The sequence below is a fragment of the Leiobunum rupestre genome, chromosome 4 (assembly GCF_980474605.1).
Source record: "Leiobunum rupestre chromosome 4, qqLeiRupe1.1.hap1, whole genome shotgun sequence".
NCBI classification, from domain to species: Eukaryota; Metazoa; Arthropoda; class Arachnida; order Opiliones; family Sclerosomatidae; genus Leiobunum; species Leiobunum rupestre.
In genome coordinates this window covers 74,542,387-74,567,404 of record NC_143387.1, presented here as the reverse complement: position 1 = coordinate 74,567,404, position 25,018 = coordinate 74,542,387, and the positions used below count along the sequence as shown (strand labels likewise).

General features: G+C 38.5%; 1 protein-coding gene across 1 annotated transcript; it reads left to right on the top strand.

The window, feature by feature from the left end:
• The first annotated feature begins 9,332 nt into the window (after positions 1 to 9,332).
• LOC149949040 (uncharacterized protein F54H12.2-like) lies at positions 9,333 to 11,562 on the top strand. The gene is made up of 2 exons (XM_090171220.1): positions 9,333 to 10,230; positions 11,288 to 11,562. Exons 1-2 carry the CDS (start codon positions 9,333 to 9,335, stop codon positions 11,560 to 11,562), a joined length of 1,173 nt encoding a protein of 390 aa, XP_090027346.1.
• Positions 11,563 to 25,018: the final 13,456 nt, after the last annotated feature.

Below are 25,018 nucleotides of genomic sequence, written 5' to 3'. Positions count from 1 at the left end.
GTAGATCCTTTCTTATCCTTGGTGGCTACAGCGAATGCGTATTTGCTAAATACATCAATACAACAACTTACGGAACGCGGGAACTCGGTAATAAGCTACAGTAAGAATTTTTTTACCTATACTGCAACACTACGGAACTATAGTTATATAAACTGTTTATCTTCGTACACAAACGTTTTGTGCTCAATTTGGCATTGTTTTTCTCTAGATTAGGTACTGCTTTATGACTTTTTCTCGTGTTTTTTTATGTGGAGTTTGGTCCTAGGCTTAGCTGAGCAGTCAGGTTTATTTTAAGGGAACGGCTAACGGTCGCACATCCCACCTGGGTTCACAGTTTGTTTACTGTTCTACTAACTTTCACATCATGTCGCTGATCCTCCGAGAAACATTGCGACCAGTGACTCAACTCACTGGATCTCCTGCTCCCATTGCAAACCACTTACTTGGTATCACATTGACTGTGTGGGTATCTCACCTACAGATCTCCAATCTGTCAAACCATCCTGGAGATGTCTTTCCTGTGCTCCTACTCATACTGTTCTCAAATCAAAGCCTCCCACATTGCCTAAGACAGTCTCTTTCGACGATACAACTGTTTCGGTTGTAGGCTCATCTATTCCTGTGGGTATTAATGAGCTTGCAAACACCCTTAGCTCCCTTCAAGCGCAACTCACAGCTTTTGCCGAAAATCAGACTCTATTAAAAACTCGACTTGAACACTTGGAAGCATCCATGGCAGGCCGCACTGTTACTATTACCAATTTGGGCGAGACACTGAAGCTTCTTAGCGATACTTTTTCAGACCAGCAATCAGACTTTGTTCGTTATCAACAGGCAGTTGAAGAGCAAGGTCAAACCCTTGATACTCACCAAAACCTTTTAGATGCCCTAAATGAAAATGTTGAGCAGGGTAAAGAGCTGGTTGACCTCAAGGAAACAGTAACGACCAATCACGCTGCTGTTGTCAATAGTCTTGCAGACCTCGATAGGGGCTGTTGTCGTCTCTCTTCCACAATGACTTCCTACCACGCTTATATGAGTGAAAACCTCTCTAACCTAGAGAGCACAATCACTTCGTTGCAAAAACAATTACAATCCTCGGTGGTTCCTGCGGAACTAGATGAACACCTTCGAGACATGGAAAAGGTTATAACCAAAAAGGTCCAAGACAAAATTCTGAAGCTGATGCGGTAACTGTGAGAAATTTATTTAATGATGCTGGATTGGACCAGGCCATTGCAGCCAAGGTTCAGCACTTCCACCTGGGGTCCTAAAGTGCTCGTGACGCGCCTACTCGCTGTCGTCCTACTAAATTGGAATTTCCTTCGCTAGAATCAAAACACCACTTCCTAGCTAGATTTAAAACCATGAAATCATCGGATACCTCAATTAAGATACTGTGCACATTTGATCGCTCTCCTGCTCAAAGGGAAGCCCATAAACGCGCGGTTACGGAACTAAGAAAAAGAGTTGCGGAGGGGGAAACCAACCTCTGCAGCCGTAGTGGCATTGTTGTTCCTCGGGACGTCGCTAACCGTCACCCCCCCCCCCCCGTCGGCTCCAAAAAACTAATTTGGCCGCGACTGTCGTCCGTGCCTGTCACTGTAGATTCTGTAATTACTGTCCCCATTGTAAATATTTCATGTATAGCTCCTAACCCCTCGTCACTGACTCTGAACCCCCTAGCGAACCCATTTCTATACCGTCTCTCGATCCCACCTACGGGTTTTGGTCCTTCGTCAACTACTTCGCTCAACCCTAATGACCAGTCCTTTGTCCCTTCTCTCTCAGGCCGTCAAGCTAGTGGTTCCGTACCTACTAGTCAACCAGACAATACTTCCAGTGCCCTTCTTACCAATGCCCAAGGTTTGACCTCCCTATACAAGCTTAGTGAATTATCGACCATGGCTAGATTGTACAACTTGATATTTATTGCAATAACAGAAACTCATTGGTCGAACAAACTCTCGGACAGTGAACTTTCCATCAAAGACTATTCTCTGTATCGCCATGACAGGGGTATTAATTCATACGGTGGCGTGGCCCTTTATGTACTTAACTCGCTATCTACCCGTGTCTATCACTTTACCGACCTCAACTTGTCTCCGTTTACTCCCAGTACTGAGGGCCTCGATATATTGATGGTCACTCTGTCTCACAAGGCCACCCCGTCTGTAATTACCCTTGTCGTTGTAATTTACAGATCTCAGAACCCACAATACAATAACCATGTACTCCTCACCACCTTTTTACACTGTGTCACCACCTTTTGCACTCATAATGGTTACAGGGCACTTATTGTAGGCGATTTTAATTACCCCCGTATCGATTGGTCCAACCTAGTACCAGCTCCCCATGCCTGTCATTTCACTAAAACCTTTCTCGAATGTATAACTGACATCGCTTTGTTTCAATTTGTCATAAGCCCCACCCGAAATGGTGGCCTCCATCAACGCGATAATGTCTTGGACTTAATCATTTCTTCTAACCATCATCTTGTGTCCGACCCGGAGATGCAGGCAGCCCTGGGACGTAGTGACCATTCTACCATAGTGTTTAAAGTTCAAATTCAAGGTGCTCGTCCCCACGGCCGAACGTTTTCAAGGGTGATTATATCGCCTTTAATGACTACCTCTCTAACATTGACTGGTCTCAGTTCCTCGGGTCCCCCAACATTTCTGATTCTTGGTCGCTCTTTCTGCAAATTTTACAAACCGGTATTGATATGTTTGTCCCTATGCGTAAACCACCGAAGCCGCTAAAGCCAAACGAACGCACGATTCGTAGTCGGGCTTTTGAAAATAAGGCTTGGTCTAATTTCCTTAAGATTAAAAAGCAGTCAGTTTCTCCGACCACATTGGCGGCGGCGCATGAAAGATATCGTATAGCTCGTAATGCCCACACTACCCATTGTCGTAACTTGAGGCGTAAATCTGAAAATAGCCTGGCAGGTTGTATCAAAGACAATCCTAAAGCCTTTTGGTCGCACGTTAACAGATTCCGCTCCACTAGAGTAGGTATTACTGAGTTAAAGAAAGACGACGGTACTTATACTGTCACTATTACTGAAGCCGCTTCCCTAATGAACAATTACTTCACTAGCACAGTCACTCCACCTGCGTCGGTTACTTCCTCGTCCCCTAGTTCATCCCTAACAACTCCCGTGGCCGGCGTCTCGCCCCAGTTTAACAGGCTATACATGTGATCCAGCAACCATATCGCGACTTCTCACTAGGATCAATGTTTCTAAGTCCCCAGGCCCAGATGGTATCCACCCGTATTTATTAAAATCCCTATAAGCAGCTCTCTCTCTCCCTTTATATTTACTAATTGATCGCTCCTTTTCCCAATGTCAATTACCTTCAGCCTGGAAGGAAGCTAATATAACTCCCATTCACAAATCTGGATCCAGAACTGATCGTAGCAAATACCGCCCAATAAGTAATCTCAACCAAGTCCCCAAATTGAGTGAGCTAATTGTTCACAGTCAGATTACCGATCACCTAACAGTTACTAACTTTTTCTCTCCATACCAACACGGTTTCCTCTCTAAGAGATCCTGTCTCACAAACCTACTTGAAGCTACTAACTCCTGGTCTCAATGGCTTGATGATGGTTACTCAGTGGATGTGATTTATCTGGACTTTGCTAAGGCATTTGATTCCATTCCTCACTCTTGTCTCCTTGAATCCCTAAAAGCAGCGGGTATTGTTGGCGATGCTCTGGCCTGGATTGAAAACTATTTGAGTGGTCGCAGGCAGAGGGTTGTTCTGGGTGGTGTGACGTCGGGCTGGGGGGACATTGGTAGGGGTGTTCCGCAGGGTTCTGTCCTCGGACCTCTCCTCTTCAATGTCCTTATCAATTCTTTACCGGAAGCCTTGCTCATTGCGATCATTCTCCTCTTTGCTGACGACTCAAAGCTCTCTCATAGCCTTCGGACTATTTCTGATTGTCATGGCCTTCATTCGGACCTTGATAGGGTTGCCCTCTGGGCTAGGTCGCGCGGCCTTTCCTTTAATGAGGCAAAGTGCTCTGTCCTCCACCTGGGCCACAAGAACCTTAATTTTGTTTACACCTTAAATGGTATCCCACTTAATACTACTCTTTCGGAGCGGGATCTGGGTGTGCAGGTCGACCCTACCCTAAAATTCTCCAGTCATGCTTACAAAGTTGCCAAACGTGTCCGGGCGGTCTCTGGTTTAGTGCGGCGCAATCTATATTTTCGGTTGCCCCTTGTTAAATCGCTTTGATCGTTCCAATTTTGGACTATTGCTCCCCAATTTGGACCCCGCATCTGACCACCGACCAGTTGGCACTGGAAAAGGCTCAAAATAAATTCACTAAATTAGCTACCCAATTTTCATCGCGACCTGCTCCTGCCCGATTAAAAGCCCTTAAATTACAACCTGTTTCAGCGCGTCACAATCTTAATAATCTGTGTCTGCTCCATAAATTTTTTAACAACAAATTAGATCTAGGTTTCTCTGATTATTTTTCGCTAGACACAGATAACCGCACTAGAGGTCATTCCCTTAAACTTAAGAAACCTCGTGCCAACACGGTTTTACGCCTTAATTGTTTTGCCCACTCAGTAATTAACGATTGGAATAAGCTCCCGCAGGACAGACCACCTCGCATCCCATCCCTAGTCTGTATGTCTAACGTACCTGTAATTTGTTTTTTTTAATTATTTCATTTTTTATATAATTGTATGTATTTTATTTTTTTTTTATTTTGTTACTTTATTGGTAATTTACTATACTGTTTCTTTCTGTCAATGCCTGCGCATAAGCCGGATTCGGCTTGGTTGGCTAAGTTCCTTTCTTTCTAAATAAATAAATAAATAAATATATCGGTATCCACTATTGTTGTTTTTGATATCTTGCATGTCTGCCAGATAAAGTTGCCATTGTTCGTCTATCCCATACACTATCGTCTTGTTTCTTCGGAAATTGTGTCTCACTGGTCTGTGTAATGCGTACGTATCTTGTCGTTTTAAAAATTCTCTCACGTCTTTTATGTTAACTTAAATTCCCCTCTCTCGGGCAGCCCGATAAAGACCACGAATGCCTCCGTAACTACCGGCATCCTTTACATTGAAGTATATTTCTTCTAACTTATCCATTCATCGTACAGTTCATTTTCCGTTCGTGATACCAGTACGCGAACTCAAATAGTTCAAAAACGATAACAATAAATAATAACAAAAACGCAGTAATAACTTTGGGTGATTTTAAGTACGATATCGATAAAGAGGTTATCAGTAGTTATGTGCCCTATTCCTGGATACGCGAGGGGGGCGCAGCGTGCTTTCCCCCACGCGTCCCCAGCTGCGTGACGGGGGGAATGAAGCGGGGAATCGCGATTCCGCCCCCCCTCGGGCGCGTGTCACGCGCGCGTGACCTGAATAATTAATGAGATTAACAGGTGTTAATTAGTTGACCTGTCAATCAACTAGAGTAGGTAAGCAAGTGTTTTAAAAAGGGTGCATATTAATGAGCGTGGTATTGTTTAACTAGGTGGATTACCGTTATGGGTCATTGACCTGTTAGATAGTAACATGTGTTTAGGATCATCAAGTAGTTATATTATATGTTTGAATATTAATTTTTGGCGGGAAAGTGTAAGCGTCGCGTGTATAAAAATCAACAAGTGGTTAAACTCTTTAGGTTTATTAATGTACACTTATGTTTGACATGAATATTAATATATGGTTGTTAAAGTTTTGGCGCGAATTTAACATGTGTTCTGAAGACCGTTAGAAATTGTAAGCGTCGATTAACAAGTGTTTAAACTCTTTAGGTTTATTATATGTTTGAATATTAATTTTTGGCGGGAAAGTGTAAGCGTCGATCAACAAGTGGTTAAACAAAAATAGTTAAAAAGGTGTATTGAATATTTTCGGTTTGACCAACACCGAACCATAAATCTCTAAGTATAAGACTTCTTCAGGTGTCCAGAGTCCAGGATCAGCAGTGTTCAAATATTTAGTTGCTGAAACTCTTTTGGACCTTCATCCTCTAATTCGAAATTTAAGACTTCTTCAGATGTCCAGAGTCCAGGATTATCAGTGTCCAAATATTTAGTTGCTGAAACTCTTTTGACTCCCATAGAACTCGTATTGAATTCATTATACCAGATGGCCATTATTCCTATTATACAAAGCATAAAGTTTACGATAAATAACTTAACATTTTATATTGACATTTCGAATTTACCGCGCCTCCACGAAAATCCCTACTTTCCAAGCGCACTAGCGCCATCTATTGTACTAAATCACTACCATAAAAATATATTTTTGGGCTGTTAAAAATATATAAAATAAATATCAGTCTAATTTGTTTAATATATACCAATATTCATAACACTTTATAATTAATATAATATAACATTTAACCTAACCGATAATTTTAAGCAACTCGCCTCCTGAAAAATTGCCAAAATCTCTCCTTTCCAAGCCCACTAGCGCCATCTATGTATTACGGTGCAAGATTACCATAAAAATATATTTTCGAACAAAAACTTTTTAAAATATATAGCATAAATATCAGGCTAATTTGTTTATTATATATCAATATTAATAACACTTTATAAATTACTAAATTTTTATATATAATATTTAAGTTAGATGGCGCCACTTTCTTCACCCAGCATCTTCACCCAGCATCTTAAGCAACGCGGTCGAAATAGCCATTCTCCGAAAGAAAGTTAAGCCAGAAGTATTGTTAAGATAATGTTTTAAGTTTTGAACGTTTTAAATAGGGTTTCGGGCACTCTAGTTATTGCTAATGGGAACTAAATTGTGCTAAGTATCTAACCGCGTAACTTTTAACATTTTTTAGATTTCTAGGAATTATATTGGCCGCATACTTTCCAGGTAAAATTTTAGGCTTAAAAATGAACATTTTTAAAATATTTTAACGTTCTAGGATGTACGCCATTACTAACGGCCATTGGTGAAGCTCAACGAACAGTAACGGACTCATCATTGTCATTTGACAAGGTAAAAAACTATAATTTTGAGCTAGTATTTTGTTTTGGGTCGTATATATAAATATATATATATATATATATATATTGTATTATTCAATTTAAATAAGGTGTATGATAGAAAGATTTATGGGAAGTCGGGGGGGTTAAACTGGGTACGAGGCCCCGTCAAAAAGTTTATCCAGCGCCACCAAGTGAGGCGTTTTAGAACGTATGTCGGGAAAACATTAAGTTGTTTTAAGACTAGCTTAACACAAATTTTTTTGTGGAATATTTTACAATAATTTGAATGTTATTATAAGTATATTACCATGTCGAGAGAGATCCCAGCTACTAGTAGATTGTTGATTTTTCATAAGGAACGTAAGACTTTTTATCAGAAACATTAACGAATTGTGAGAAAACATGGAAAAAATCCCGTCCTTTTATATCAGTAAATCCAGGAAAAACTGGAAATCAGAATCAGGTTATCGATAACTAGAGGTGAATAGCCCTATAAATTAGAAAGGAATGTCATAGTATATAACCAGTTGTTAATATCGTATCTAATTAAAGTTTACGTGGTGGTTCAGACTAGTGGCCATATTATTTTTGCAATGGACGATCTATTTTTAACATTACCGAGTAACGCTTCGAGCGATTTATACCCGGAAAATACAGCGTCTACTTATAAAGTAAATTTAGGACGACCTTTAAATGTACCTTCAAATTTTGAAGTTGGAATTAGCGAAATTATATTACCGCCAACATGGGAAAATATTACAGAAAAAAACCGGTCATTTTTAGCAGTTTCCACGACAACCGTTAAAAACGTGCAACCGTTTACATACTTTAAAATATCAGTGAAAGTGGGTAAAATTGAAGCGGAGAAAGACCAGAATGGAAATATCCTTCGATATAGTGTCGTGCGCAAACTTATTGCAGCGCTTAATGAAAGTTTAAAAGAATTCGGGCTTGATAATGAAATTAAAATTGAACTCCACACAAAACCAAACGGGCTCTGTTGGAATTTGATAACCACCAATAACTACCATATTAGAATTCCCAATGGACCAATTAAAGAGCTTCTCGATTTTGAACATAACATAAATCCATATCGGAAAGACGGATTTCATATTGGGTCATATTTTTGTACGAAACCTTTTGCTGGTTATATAAAGTCCTTATCGTTAAATAACTTTAATTACATTGAAATTAGAAGTGATAATGTACAAGACGCCGCGTTTAGAGTCGAAACTCGAATTGATTATCAAATACCGACTGGTGCTTACTCGAGTGTCCAAGACATTTTAGACGCAATGATGTTAACCTTGGATGAGGAAATAAGGGATAAATTTCAATTAACCATTAACCATAATGGATCCGTTCACATTGGAGCCGCGGCGGGGTTTGCAATTATATTTCATTCATCTGAGAAAGGTCTCGGTGAAATGCTAGGCTTTACGCGCTTTAGTGAACTCTTGGCCAATACAGATAGTCTCTACGCTGCTGATTTATCAATGGGAGCCAGAACACTATATATATATTCAAATTTAATATATCCTCAATATGTAGGCGATACGTTTGCCCCTTTGATGAAAATAATACCGCTAGCTGGAAATGATAAGCCGTTTGAAAAATCTATTATTTTTGACAAAATTGATTACTATCCTTTGAGAACAAATAATACAGAAATAGTTGACATTGACATGAAAACGGATTTTGGCGAAACAATAGCCTTTATAAACGGAAAAAGTGTCATTAGACTTCATTTGAGACGAAATGGCCGACAGTGAAAGTTATTTCAAATATTACCGCGAACAATATGGCGGCGGACCATTTTTTGCCGGACCTGTTTATCAACGGGGAAGAGGCATGGGCGGAATTTTTAAAAAGCTGATAAAATATATAACACCCATTATCAAACCCGTGACCAATGAGGCTTTTGGAGTAGGCAAGAGATGGTGGCAAGATTTAAAACAAGGACATGACCCTAAAGAAACGTTAAAGAACAATTTAAGAATCGCCGGTAGCAATTTATTACATAAAGCGGCTGATCGATTAACGAGAAATCAGTCTGGCAGCGGCTGCCGTAAACGACGAACGGGCCCCATTAGGAAACGAAAAAAAGTGTCCAAACGGAGAGTTACAAAAAGAACCAAACTTGACTTTTTAGGATAATTATGGCGGTTTACGAGGGAATGCTAAGTCAGCTGGATATTTTTCAACGCCCATTGGTCAATACTAATGTAATTACCACAACGGAAATAAGATATTTACCAACAAACAATTTATCGGACAATGGCCCTCTGGAATTTTTTATTCCCGCGTCGGAAGATTTATATATGGATTTATCAAAAACTATGTTAAAATTGAAACTGAGACTTTTACATAACGATGGATCGAATGTCCCCGCCGCTGAAACAAAAGTGGCACCAACGAATAATCTAATAGGGTCGCTTTTTAGTCAATGCGATTGTTATCTCGGGGATACTTCTACCCAGTCCGCGAACAACTGCTACGCTTACAGTTCCTACATTGAAAAATTAGTCAACTATGGAGAAGATGCAAAAAATTCGCAACTCCAAAATGGCCTCTTTTATATGGACTCTACGACCAAGCCTTCGGAAATGTGGTTAGATACGTTCAAGTCAGAGTCCAACGGGGCCCTGAAGCGAGGCTCAAGATCAAAAGAATCGCAATCCTTTGAAATAATGGGGCCCTTGTCTGTTGATATTTGCAAAATTAATAAGTTTATGTTAAACCAAGTTTCGGTACGATTTCGTTTAGTTAGAAGCCCACGCCTAACTACCGTCATGTCTATGGAAGCAGGCAAGGATTATAAACTAGTTATAGACCAAGCGTACTTGTACGTGACAAAAGTTAAAGTTAATCCTTCAATCGTATTGGCGCATGCAAAAATGCTAGAATCAGATATTCCAGCTATCTTTCCCTTAACGCAAACGATTGTTAAAAATTTTAGCGTAGCGAGAGGCCTAACGAGTATAAACCGCGATAACATCATTTTAGGTAGATTACCGAAACGAGCTATTGTGGTTTTTGTCAAGGAAGATGCGTTTATCGGGTCATTGAATAGTAATAGTTTACAATTTGAACATTTAAACGTGACCGGTTTGTCCCTCTCGGTGGGTCCTGATCGTTATCCTCCCGATGGGTTCCAAATGGACTACGACGAAGGGAATTATTGTTTACCTTATCAGAGTCTATTTTCCGCGATGGGGATCGATGGGGCCGACCGTGGTAATTTCATAAGTTTTAAAAATTTTAAATCCGGGTATAACATGTATCTATTCGATCTAACAAGCGACAACAATGCTAGTGGGGATTATATGTCTCTTAGAAAGGACGGTAGTTTACGACTCGATGTGCAATTTAAAAACGCATTAACACATAATGTGACATGTATAATGTATTTTGAATTCGATAATGAGATTTTGATAACACGCGATCGCAAAGTAATTTATAACGCCGAATAAAACCCATTTAAAGCACTTTACCTGAAGCGGTTTAACAGTTCCTCGCTTGCAATCGTTCAACCATGTCACGCTCTCATTATCTCTCCGATAAACTGGAAATTTTTCTTTCAAATGACATTCCGGGTACCGATCTTAAAATTAAACGCCAAGGGCATAGAAAATACGTTTAATTTAATCTTAACGTTTGGGAAAACTTATGGACATTTTCCGATGAAATTGACACATTCTTTGACTTGACAAAACCCCCAACCCGATTTCATAGTTGGCTAACCGATTACGTAAAACTCGAAGGATTTATATGTCAAAGAGGTAAATTTATTGATTTGCGTTCGCACGTCCGCGGAGCTAATGACAAGTATAATGTCTTGTACTCGACTTCAAACGGTTTTGCAATGTGTAAAACAAGCTGGGAGCGGTTAAAAATTATTCGCTTAAGTCTTAATACGGAAATTCAGGAGAGAAAAAACTGTTACCAGTGTATGAAGAAATGTATTAAAGACGAATTAACCGAGATTCTAATGTCGTTAACGGGATCCTGTGAAAATACAGCATGTCACTTTCAATTGGCTCATGACATTACGTGCCTTCCCGTAGCTTCGCATTGGTCTGAAAGGCTTGAGGCTAATGTGAAAAGAGCTCTTCCTCTGGTCAATTATCAAAAGACTCTAAATAATTTTAACGAAAACTACCCACATTGTTCTTTAAACATACATAATTTATTTCATGCAATGGTTAACGATGTAAATGAAATTATTACAGAATTTTTGTTTTAATAAAGGATATAAATTTAAGAATATGGTTTGTTTAATTTTTATTACAAGTTAAAAGGTCAAAGCGCGCGGCCAAGAATAAAACCATAGAGAAAGTCTATTACGATCCTGAAAATCCAGGGGGATTAGGCGGTGTCAAGCGATTAGAAAAAAGTTTGCCCTTAATTCCAAAGACCAAAATTAAAAAATGGTTGTTAACGCTAGACCCCTATACGTTGCATAGAGACCGAAAGCTTAAATTTGCTCGTACACCAACATATGTGACGTCACTGAATGAAATTCATCAAATGGATTTAATAGTTTTGGACGAGTTGAAACCGGATTAAAATTATATTTTAGTTAACATTGACGTTTTATCGCGCTTTTTATCCGCGTTACCTTTGAAAACAAAGAGCGGGAAAGACGTTCTACAGGCGCTAAAAAAAAATCACAAAGTTAATAAACCCATGAAAATTAATACGGATCAAGGAAAGGAATTTCTTAATAAGACCGTATAGGATTATTTAAAAAAGAACGATATAAAACATTTTGTAAGTTACGGGGACATAAAATGCGGAATCGTAGAACGCGCCAATAGAACTCTCGAGAACAAAATATATCGTTTAATTACTAAAACTAAGAAACCAAATTTCATTAAGGATTTACCGAAAATTGTTAGATCGTATAATAACAGTGTACACAGGTCGACCGGGTTCAAACCGTGTGAAGTAACGGTTGATAATGAGCATTTAGTTTGGAAAAATCTTTACGGTAAAAAATCAATTAGGGAAAAGCCAAATTCAAAGTCGGTGAACGTGTTCGATTAACAAAAGCCCCGAAAGCGTTTACTAAAGGCTACAAGGGATACTGGTCGAAGGAAGTGTTTACTATTAAGAGAGTGATTAATAGACCTCGTCCTGTTTACGTCATACAAGATCAAAATAATCAAGTCATCTTGGGTTCATTCTATCCCGAAGAACTACAAAAGATTCTATCATGAATACTAATCAGCTTGATGAATTTTTGAAATGTGATTATAGAACGCGCCCATTTTACATTGGTACATTTTCCAAAGACACGATTCCCAAAAAAGCGCCGAAACAGAAAACGTATTGTTTTATTATAAATACGGACGATTCGACGGAACCAGGTTCTCATTGGGTCGCTGTGTTTATTGAATCGGGAAAGGGAGAATTTTTCTGTTCGTTTGGAAATTCACCTGTTACGTACAATTTTAACTTGGGTCATTTAGCTAAAAAGTGGGTATATAATAAAAATATTATCCAACCGATTGACTCGGAAACATGCGGTGCTCATTGTTTATTTTATATCGTATGTAAATGTTCGGGGTATACTTATAGAGAAATATTAGATATGTATAATGATACTCTATATATCAATGACATAATCTCGTTATGGAATATGTGTCTGCATTTAATGAATCACGAAAATAAATATTGTTATCAATAAATTTTTATTGTATCAATTTTTCCATTTTTTAAGAGGGCTTAATGCGCGGCGTCTGTTTTTAGGTGTCGGATAAGGTTTGCGAACATTTAGTCTCCTCTTCACGTGCTTTTCATTCGTTTGCAAATCTTTATCCGAAAATGGTAGAGACACAGCCTCCGATAAATTCTCCACGCTTTCAGCCGATGGCCTATACATTACGTCGCTGTCTCGTGTAGTACCCGTCGCGCCTTTAGACGTATTGAAGAGGTTCCTTATGTTACTGGTACTTTCGGAACGGCGTGGTGTACTACTTGAAAGAGGATCAAACTCGCGGCGGAGTGCTTCGTGGACGGCTTCGGGAATATTCGGTGTTGACTCCGCTATCAAATGATCCGGTAGAAACGCCGGGACTGGGGGAGTAGGTCGAAGAGGGGGTCTCGGTTCCGCGTGTAGATAAACGGGAATCGGATCGGGAGAAATCAACGTAGTACTGGGTGAAACGGGGGAACCGCGAGAGACATTTCTCGGAGAATTTGTTGGTGTAGCTACGGGTCGTATCATCTGCGCCGGTGCGAGAAGAGGAGCTAACGTATTCGATGGAGGAGGCATCGCTGGGGGCTCTAAACGAACGGCGGGGACTCCTTGAAATTCTTTAATTTTAAAGTACCTTTGAAGCATAGTTAAATACTCTCGTAACGTATCCTCCTCACTCCCTACTTTAATCGGTTTATTTATGATACTTTTCATTTGATTTTGAATAATGTCTATTAATTTGGCCGTATCGCTAAAATAGCTATCAGCGGGGACTAAAACGAATTTTTTCATCGATTAATAATACGGTTAAGAACCACGGGAATTAATGAACCGAGAATTGCACCCCAGAATCCGCCTCGCTGAGATATTAGAATTTTTCGACGGTTTAAGTCGGTTAAATTTTTACGAGCAAGTTTTCTGATGCACGCTTTATAGCGCTGTAATATTTTTTTCTTATTTGCGCCTACAGGTAGCGCCCCCCGGGTAATATTAAGACAAATATTAGAAATAGAGTTTAATTGTTCGGGACTAGCGTTTTTAATTAAAAATTTGCGCTGACTGGGGGAAGCTTTTTTAATGAGCGTTGAATAAGGTTTATGTTCCCGTATCGCTCGTGGCCAAGTCATCTTACGTAATGAAACAATTTTATAAATACATTCAAATTTATTCAAAAAACACAAAGAATTTATACAATGAAAACATTTTCACATATTTTTTATAGAATATATTTAACAGAATAAATTTTTTTTAAACATTATTTTTAAACCCGTCACCATTACTCTAGAAAAGTTATCATTGGGCCCTCTTCAAATAAGCAATTTGTTCGCACTTTGAAATGTTCTGGTGTTTCTTGATTTAAATCTAAAACAATATTAGAATAGGGTCGAGAAGCAGTTACATTATTGTACACAGTACTTAGAAAATTTGGGTTATTAGGAAATACTTGTCGACTGAGACATTTAATCTGACTAGGATCACGCGGACTCTTAAATAGAACAATGTACGATGAGTTCAAGCTAATATCGCGAGCCGCTCGACCTTGACCAAAAACATTTTGGGTTAAGAATAATATAGTTAAATTTAAGTGGTGACTACCAACACGAAATAATTCCGAAACGTACGCGTTATTTAAACAACTTTGAGAGAGATCGTCGAGAACGAGCAAGTTATTTATAGAACTATCAAATATTTCTTCCGGTTTCTCACTTAATAAACCCTGATGAAACTCGATATCAGGTATAATTTTTTAAGCTCATTGAATTTTTCCGACCAAATATTATAACAATAAATGATTCGCTCGGGAGGTTTCTCGAACAGCGTGTGTCGATTTTTTAAAAGCCGAAAAGTCCAAACTGTTTTTCCGCATCGACTCGGTCCACTGATGAGGAACGTGGTCGGCGATTTAAACTTGAGCCGCGTTACTGACATTTTTGTAGCCGAAGGGAATACTGGTACCGTCGCTCTTGAAGATTCGCTTGTTAGACGTAAATCCAACGAGTTTTTCAGCTGGTTTTTGGAATAGCTGCCCCGTTTTTAAACGTTTCACGTTAAATGGGACTTCGACGCTGTATTTCAATTGTTGGTTGCGTGTAGCGAGGTCCTTCAAAGCTTCAAAGTTGACAATTGACTGATTTTTTTTAGTCAATGTAATGCCCTTAAGTTTAGTAACAATCTTTCCAGATTCGAATAAAATTGAATAAGCTTTACATCCCAAGGAAACAAAGGCTTTTATATTTTCATTGGGATACTGGTCAGCTAATGTACCTAGGGTAGTCCCTAGCGGAATATTTAAGTCTTTACTCATATAAAGAAAAGCAGAATCAGTATCGACGTAATTTAAATTAGAACCAATTTGAGCCATTAATTTGTATAATTTAATACGGCCGTAACTGGCTACAAACGCGCCTATCGTTGGTGACCCTTTCCGATAAGTTGGAACGTAGTCTTCCCGAAAACGAGTGGTGACTAAGGCTATATCATCGTCTAGTAGTTTAAAATCCGTTAATTCTTTGGTTTTATCGGCCAAAATTTCGACTAATTCCTTATAAGAATTAATAAAAACACTTTGGCCTCGATTTAAATTAATGGAATTTTTGCCCCACAGACTGTTTAGACTAAGTTTGCCAATAGCTTTTAAAGCGGGATTATCGGTTATATCGTCTAAATTTAAATCTAACCCGTCAATTTCATTAAAGTCTCGTAAATAATTAAGTTTTTGTTCTAATGTAATTATGTCTTTTGGATACGACGAATTTTGAACTTTGATTTTGTAAAAAAGCCGAATATAGTCATCGAATAGCGGACAATCTTTATCGAATGTCTCTCGGTAATGATGTACTTCGTGAATTGTAATAATTTTGTAACCGTACTCTATCGCTAGATAAAACTCGGGAGTCGTCCACACGTCGGTTATGCTACGCTCTCGATCAGTATGGGTACATTCGAAACATTGTTCAGCTGCACATTTGTAGCAGAGAGTATAATAAATTTTACTATTAATTTTAGCTGAGAGAATTGGGAGGTTTAAATTGGTAGGTGGCAGCACCGTAGCTTTAATAAGACCAAAATAAGCGTTAACGGAAAAATTAAAGTTACAAGTTATAATTTCGGGGCTTGATTTGGGATATTTATAGGAACTCATCTGGACCGACGGGTACATGCTATTGAAATCCACGACTTTGATTGGTCGATCGGGAGTGGCTTCGGCGTAAATTACAAAGTTTTCGACCCTCCCCCCACGAATTGCGTCTCAAGCTCCTATCGGTTTGGTAAAGGGTAGGGAATCGCAGAAACTCGCAATTGCTGGGTCTTCTACTAACTGATCATACTCGTGCTCCCATATACTAATAAACTGTGCATTAGGCCTTTCCTTTTTTAAAAAATTTTCGCGGTCGAGGGTTTTGAGATAAATATTTAAATTATAATCTTTTAACTGTTTATCGTAAGCCTGGTGGTCAGTGTGCAGTGGGCATTTATGGTAATGGCAGCCGTAAAATTCGGCAATTATTTCGGGCGAGGAACAATAACCGTCTAATCGATAGGGATAAATGACATGTTCTCCACCTAGCGATCGCGCCGTTTGAAATTTCACGTTGAGTTTTTTTTCCAAATAAGCTAACCATTTTAGGGCCTTGACACTATGCCGTTTCCTATAACCCGTCCCCGGAACTATCGCGATAGTGTTTGGTTCGACAAATCTACTAAGGAATAAATTTGTGACTGCTCCCGGCAACGTTATGGCGTTTGACCCTAACAAATCAAAATCGACTGTTTTTAAAAATAAATTTCTAAAACTATCGAATCCTTTCTGTAAAAGTTTAACGTCATCGATCGCGTATTCGGTTAAAACTTTATTTAGATCAAAAACGACGTAACGTTGGGAGTCGTACCATTGATTAAATTCTACGATTTCCTCGTCCGTAAATTTGTCGATACCAAAATATTCTTTCTCGGGGAGGGCGCCGATGTAATCTTAATTGTTTTCCGTAGCGAATGAATAACAAAAATAACCTTTCTTTTGGACAATCTTAAAAGTTTTCGAGAAATTTCGAAGGGCTGTAGGTAGGAACATGAAACTATCGATAAAGGCTATTTTAAATTGGGCGAGAAACATACCCAGGGCTTTGGAACCGGTATAAATTATCTCGGGTTTAATCTTTCGTTTTAATAGACCGTTAAGAATAAGCAACGTATCGAAACCACTCCCGAAATGGCTAATTAATATGACGTTTTCAAAGACCGGCCTCGTAACCGTATCTCTTTTCCGACCATTAACTGTCACCTGGCATGCTAATAAATAATCTAGGAAATGATTAAAATTGGTCTAATTGCAGTGTCAGTCGTTATGGTTTCAAAATCAAAATAACATAGTCGTTTCTCATTTGATTTTATTTCTAATGGGCGGACGTGACACTCGTTTTTGGGATGGTCAATTTTGCAAAAAGCGCATTTGTTGTCGCAATTATGATTGCCTTCATAGTCTTTCCCGCAATTTAAACAGCGCCTTAAAACCTGACAGGTTCCTAGTTCTACGTGTTGGGAGAAACAATTTGGTCCGGCAAAATACCTATTACAGTCATTACAACGGGTAGCCTGTTCTATACTGGGGTGAAACTCTGGGCCGCGACATCGGCGGCATTTAAGATTGGGTCCGCAGTCGTGACTTTTTTTCTGTTTGTCTTTATATAACAGGGTAAGACAAAATTTACAATAATATTTTGCCCCAAACATGGCCGAATAAGATCGCACGACGTGGGTGTGGTCTTTAATTTTTAAGAGGAAAATTTGTTTTTCTTTGAAGGGTCCAATAAACACTTTATCGAAATTATCGTCCGCCGAGATTAATATAATTTGGTAGTCGGGTAATATATTTTGGAATCGGTTAATGTCTATTATTTCTACGGGGCCTTCGGGAACCCCCGCTAGGGCGTGTAATTTTTTAGCTTCAATTTCTTGTTTGGGTTTTTTCCCATTTCTAATTGTCTTTAATTGGTATTCGTTAAAACTAGCACCCTGTCCTAAACTTTTTAAATGCTGATAGTCGGCCAAAACTCTTCCCACCGCCAGGGCTCTCGTAAAACATAAATTGTCCGTATTTCTAATGGGGATAAATGTGTTACCTTGGTTGATATACTGATCTAAACATTCATAACTTCTTGTTCTAACGCTGCGAGGAAGTCCTCTCATAGGGGTATCTTGAAGAAATATTAGGTCAAATCGGAGGGGTGAATCTAGATAAATGGTTTTTACGGACTGCGCTACCTTTTCAATCCCCGTTAAAATTCTCTCAGCTGTCAACTCATTAATATTCATTAATTGGAAATTTATCGGATCTTGCAGCTCATCGGAAATTACCACCACCCTGACGCGCGTGTAGCCTAAATTATCGGCCGTAATTCTATCTAATATTGATTGGAAAATACGGGTCAGTTGGTTACTGATATCCGCGTGGTTTAATTGGTCTAAATTTTTAAAATTACACTCGAATAGCATAGATTTACACCTATACTTTCGAGAAGAACTGGCAATGATTTTATCTATTGAGTAAAAATTTTTAGGGTTGAAACGGGTGCTAAGATCGAGGGCCATGATGTTTTTAAAGTCCTGCGTAAATATTTAATACGGTTTGAATCGTGTTCGCGACGTCGTAAACTTCGCCGGAATTCTGCAAGTTTAATAGTTTTTCGTAGTGACGTCCACGGTTCTTGTAAACTAGAACTTCACCTCGCCGACCCGCTAGAATTTCAACCTTCTCGTTTCTTAGTTGAAAATCACCTTCTTCGTAAACTATCTGTTCTAGATACTCTTTTAACTCATACGCCGAATCTAGTTTGACGCAAACGCCGTCTTTCGTCGCGGTTGGCCGATCGCTATTTTTGACGTAACGCCTTATATCTAAATACAAGTTATTTTTGAAACTTGCAATTTTTATCCCGAAATTTTTATGGCGGGAAAACTCTACGACTATATCCGTCCAGCCGTCGTCTACTGGCTTAGATGGACCGGCTTGAGATGGACGGCTTGAGATGGACCGGCTTGAGATGGGCCTGGCTTGGATAGGGTGCTTTTGGGTGGCGCATCAACTGGTTTGAATGGCGATTGTTTCGAAGGGCTATCGAGTACCTCGTGGCATGTTAAATCTATGATATCGGGTTGATTCTTCGGGATGTCTACTTTGAAACGAGTTTTCTTAATATTTACTTTATTTCCGAAATCTAATCGACGACGGACCTTATTGACCTGGGAGCAGGGAGGTGTTTCGGATTGGTTCTAAAAATTAAACTAAATTAAATGGTATAAAAAATAGACTGAATTAATAAACTATTACTTTGCGGTCAAAGTCCATCGTGCCAGAATAATAACAATAAACGGTCATTTAAAAAAGGTAATTCCCCAAATTTTAAAATTTACTTACAATTTCTTCAAGTCGAATGCAAGTTGTGAAATAAATGCAAATAAAGCGCGTCCCTCTATTTATAGTCGCAAAACCCCCTAGCGGGACGCTTAGGAACTTCTATAACACATGCTAATTTATCTAACGCTTTTTATTAATACATGCGTAAGTTTTCGTAATAAACTAAAATCCCCTAGCGGGACGCTTAGGAACTTCTATAACACATGCTAATTTTCATAACGGTTTTAGGTACTCGTAATTTTTCGTAACGGTTTTTTTATATCAACATGTGGTAAATAAACCAATAGCGGGATGCTTAGGAAACTCCATTTTCTAATGGTTTTGTAACAATTTTTTTACGTACTCTATTAACGCAACGGTTTTTTTATATCAACATGTGGTAAATAAACCCCTAGCGGGATGCTTAGGAAACTCCATTTTCTAATGGTTTTGTAACAATTTTTACGTACTGTATTAACGCAACGGTTTTTTAAAATAAATCAATGTTTTCTCGAGAAAAATTCCATACACGAACCTAACCTCGAGCTATAGTAAATCAAATATTTAGGTTAAGATTGCCGGGTATAAAAGGCGTGATTTTTTCATGTTTTATCACATTTCGTTCCTGAACTACAATGTAAGTTGTAAAACGTCTTAATACGAACCTTTTCAACAAAAATTTAAAAATTTAGGGCTTCCAACACTACAGCAGATTTTATTAAAGTATTGAAGGGGAGAGGACGCGGAAGTAATGTACTTTTGATAATATACTGTAACAAGTAATTGATAATTATTAAATTATAGGAGAAAACGCGGACCTAGGACCAGTTCGAAGTAATTATTTTCTATTTTTTATTATACTTTTATAAAATTTCTAACAATAGGACCCGACACGTTGCCACCACCCTCCACGCCTTCGGACCCACCAACACCCGAGAACTCCCCAACGCCCTCGAACTCTCCCACGATTCCCTATCGGGAGATTTTGATCAACCCGTCATTGTCGGCGGAAATGCGAGTACTGGACTTGAGGAAAGGTAATTCGTTAAATATATTTTAATACATATGAAATTATAATTTGAATTTTTTCTAGCGCCGGGGATCAAAATCATCGTGGAAGGGGGTAATATATTCAACATGTTTTATTATATTAGCAACTAATTTATGTAATTTTAGGTGGCGCCCTTAAAATTTTAATTTAAATAAACTGTTTATATTTATTTTTGTCTCTTTCTTAATAAGCACGTTAGTTGTATTATATAAACCATTTTCATACAGATTGGTTAAAACGTACCATTCCTACTTGTTAATCGACGCTTACAATTTCTAACGGTCTTCAGAACACATGTTAAATTCGCGCCAAAACTTTAACAACCATATAGCTACCAGGTCATGAACCCTAACGGTTAATTATAAAGGTACAAACTTAAGCCATATATTAATATTCATGTCAAACATAAGTGTACATTAATAAACCTAAAGAGTTTAACCACTTGTTGATTTTTATACACGCGACGCTTACACTTTCCCGCCAAAAATTAATATTCAAACATATAATATAACTACTTGATGATCCTAAACACATGTTACTATCTAACAGGTCAATGACCCATAACGGTAATCCACCTAGTTAAACAATACCACGCTCATTAATATTCACCCTTTTTAAAACACTTGCTTACCTACTCTAGTTGATTGACAGGTCAACTAATTAACACCTGTTAATCTCATTAATTATTCAGGTCACGCGCGCGTGACACGCGCCCGAGGGGGGGCGGAATCGCGATTCCCCGCTTCATTCCCCCCCGTCACGCAGCTGGGGACGCGTGGGGGAAAGCACGCTGCGCCCCCCTCGCGTATCCAGGAATAGGGGGCTAAACTACTGTTATCAACCCAGATGGAGTAGGATCGATGCCTCCTTCCATGTTGAGGTGTAATTCGTGAATGAAAGAACTGAAACCTGATGTATGATTATATTATTTATTTCAAATTTATCCAACTCAATAATCCATTGCCATACATTGATTCGGGACTTGGGGGTAAATAATCAGAATCATCGTACACCTTCTCTGGTAGATCGTTAGAAATAATAGGTACATTATCAATGGGGGATTCAAAGGGGAATTTATTTTTTATAAGTGATTTTGGTACATTTTCCTTTGACAGCAATTTATAAAAGTTATCTAATCCAACAATTTAATGTTTTGGTTTGGTTTTGTATCCTTTAACTGATTCATGTAAAATATCCATGATATTAGATCTAACAATTGGACGTCCTTTATATATAAGTTCACCACTGGTAGACCATTCAATTTTACTGTTTCTTTCTATCCAGTTGTACAAAGCAATGACAGGTTTTAGATGTGAATCTGGTATCGCGATAGCTATTTCCGAATACCAGTCTTTCTTTCTTTTCGGTTCTTCAACGATTTTCGCCTTCTTAGTTCTTTTGTTACGTTGTAATAAATGATTGTACAACTCCACTTTTTGTGACTGATTAAGGTTCCGATTATTTAAAACAGTTTCCGTATCCAAGTTGAGTCGTCGATACACGTCTTCGGGAACTAGGATCATCTTCCTAGCCATTTTTTATAGCTCTACTTATGGCCGCGCCTGCTGCACTGCTCACAATTGGAAGAAGTGGTGCTAAGAGTAACGGTAAAAATCCTCCCTTCTGTATTAGAATCTTTTTCCGTTTTGCGATTGTATTGGGTTTAGATATCTTCCGAAAAATATGACAATGTCGCTTCAATCGCTTCTTATGATCATCTGACAGTTTTACATTACCACGCAGAACATTTATACAACATTCTACAATAGCTTTAATTGCGTCGTTATTAGCATATTTGATGGCGGCATTTCTCTGACATGAATTACACTTAGACAGATATTTTAAAAACTCCTTATGATTATGAATTCTCTTCATTTTGGGACATACCCAAAGTCTCTAGCAATTGCTTGATGAAAGGCGTCGATGACGTATTAACTATTAGTTGGAGAAATCTGTCTAGCTAATTGAAATATCGCCGATTTGTCACGTGCTGTCTTGAAAATTATCAGATAGTGCGCGTTTAAATTTAACGTTCTAATTTCCTTCCCAGGATAATACAAATTTTGCATAAGTACAAAAACCGACGTGTTTTAATGATAAGAACCTCTTATAAACAAATTCGTGACATCCTTGTTATTTGATATTTCACAAAGTAAATCATCAAGAATAACAAAATTCTTCACATTTGGGTCTAAAATTTTAACGTCTAATAATCCTTCGTGAAATTCAACTGTGGGTGTATCATCTAATACCGAATTAAACAGTTTAGATTGATATTCCGTATAACACCAAATAATTATTTCTGGTGGGGGTGAAATACCCGTATCTTTATACTTGATAAGACTAGCTACAAAAAAAGATTTTCCTGATTGAGTCGCACCCGCGATCAGACCGTTAAAAGGATGTTGCAACCTGAAATCCATTTTAAAGAATGAATCATTTTTCCCTAATCAGCTAGTTTTTATTCACAAAAGTTGTTTCGCGTTACAGACTATTTTAGCAACCATACATTTACAAAATTCATCATTTAAAAAGGTTTTTGAGGTAAATTTTTTTATAAATCTCAATATAGTCAAGATTTATTATCGCAGTGTCATAGTTCATTTCAACACACATATCTCAGTCTTCTAAACAGTTGTGTTGAGTCTGTGAGGGATGGTCCACGGTGCAACCGTAACAACACTGGCGGATATTAGCACGCAACTGTTCTAAAATACTGTCCTTTAAAAGGTTATATCTCCTATTGGCTTCATTTAGGTATGATACAACGTCTTTATACATATCAATTAGCACTTTGGTTAGAGCGTAGCCAATGGCGAAACCCTTCTTGGTTGGGAAAATCTTCCCGTACAATTCACCATACCCTGGAACCATCTCCCGGATATCCAAAATTTTTCGATTCCGATACGTTCTTAGGTCAATACGTTTCGTCTCGGAACCGCTGAAAAAGCACGATGATCCTGGGGCGTCATCCTTCTCGAATAAAGCTAATATTTCGTCCTTTATGTATAACTCACGAAAATCAGCTTCACCGAAGGTGATTCCCGGAGCACTATCTCGAAGTCCTAGACGTACATTTAGTGAAGACGTAACCTCGATAAATTTATCTGACGAGACGGCGAACAAAACTTGAGCAAACATGCTATGGAAAATTAAATGTTAGGAACGTAAAAAAAATATATACCAACATAGATGATTTCGTGTTGATATTTACTCTTCAGAATGTCCTTTTACCAAGATCCCACCCATATTTATACTTAACATTTCGGTGGAGATGTAACATTGCTAGATCACTGCGCTCTACACGAATGGAGCATAGCCAAACACGAGTGGAGGCGTCCGTACTTTCACTTATTTGCAACCGTTGCGTCACCCTCAACCGTTTCGTCATACTCCACACGGTCTCCACCCTGCTTCACACAAACTCCACCCGGCCCCACGCAGTCTCCACCTCGCCCCACGCAGTCTCCACCTCGCCCCACGCAGTCTCCACCTCGCTCCACGCAGCCTCCACCCCGCTCCACAAGAGTGGAGCATAGCTCCACCGGGTAGAGGTCTTTTAATGTATAAGTCCTGGGACCGGCAGGATTACCCTACTTGTGTTGTCAAAAACATTTTCGGTTGCCATGGCAAAACTAATGCCCATTGCAATTTTTGCCTTGGTGAAACTTCATGTTACCATAAGGTCTACATACCCACCTAGTTTCAACCAAATCGGTGATTATCACCTCGGGTAGTCTCCTAGTTAGTTTAGATGAAAAAAGTGCGTGGTATACTCTTTTAGAGTTTTTTTAGATACTATATTTTTACATCTATATACACAGCCACATATTTTTCGAAGAGAATTACATAACATCTTAATATGTGGATTCCAGTTTAAGTGTTCATCAAATACGATAACTAAGTATTTATATTCCTTGACTCTGTTTATTTTTTGATTATCAATGAGTAAATCTTTATCGCTTTTTGTATTCTTAGATTATTATTTTTTAACCATATATTTATCTTATTTAATAACGAATTGGTTTCTTGTAACACAAAATCTAGACATTTTCCTCCGTGTAGTAGTAAAGTGTCGTCCGCATATAAAAATAGGCCTTCTTTAATAATATTAGTTAAGTTATTTATGTATAGGTTGAATAACAGGGGCGATATGACTGACCCCTGGGGGACGCCATTTTGTAGGATGTTTTCGTCTGAGAGCATATTGTTTATTTTGGTTCTACATGGTCTATTGCTAATATAACTACTAATCCAATCACCCGCTATCCCTCTGAGGCCCATATTATATAGTTTTTTAACAAGGTTTTTATGTGGTATCGAATCGAACGCTTTTCTTAAATATAGGAATACTCCGATACATAATTGGCTGTGGTCTAGATAGTTTAATATTCGCTCATAGGCTCCGCTGACTGCATTTATAGTACTCATACCTGAGCGGAAGCCATACTGTGTGTTAGAAAGGAGGTTAAATTTTTTACTGAACGATTGCAATCTATTATTAAACGCTTTATCGAAAATCTTAGCAAAAAAAGGAAGTAATGATATAGGCATAAAAGTTTCGCAGTGAGTTAGGTTACCCTTTTTATGTATTGGGACAATTACCGTGTTTTTAATTTTTCTGGATATTTCCCTGTGCTAAAAGATAAATTTATGAGAAACATCAGAGGTAGCAAAATATATGGCAATATGAACTGCATCGGCTTCGAATGTAGTCCGTCATATCCCGCAGCCGAATTATTAGGTATTGTTGCTGAAATAGTAATTAACTCGGGACCGGTGACTGGATTTAATACCATTGTATTTGGATTATTCGGATTATTAGGTGTGTCCGAGTCTGTATCATTGGGTATTTCTTTGGTAAAGTAGTTATTTA

Bases quoted from the DNA above. Each gene is read 5' to 3' on its own strand.
- LOC149949040 (XM_090171220.1), top strand. From the start codon at position 9,333: ATGTTAAAATTGAAACTGAGACTTTTACATAACGATGGATCGAATGTC. The intron at 10,231-11,287 runs GTAATTTCATAA...TTTTATTACAAG, and splicing joins GATCGATGGGGCCGACCGTG to TTAAAAGGTCAAAGCGCGCG.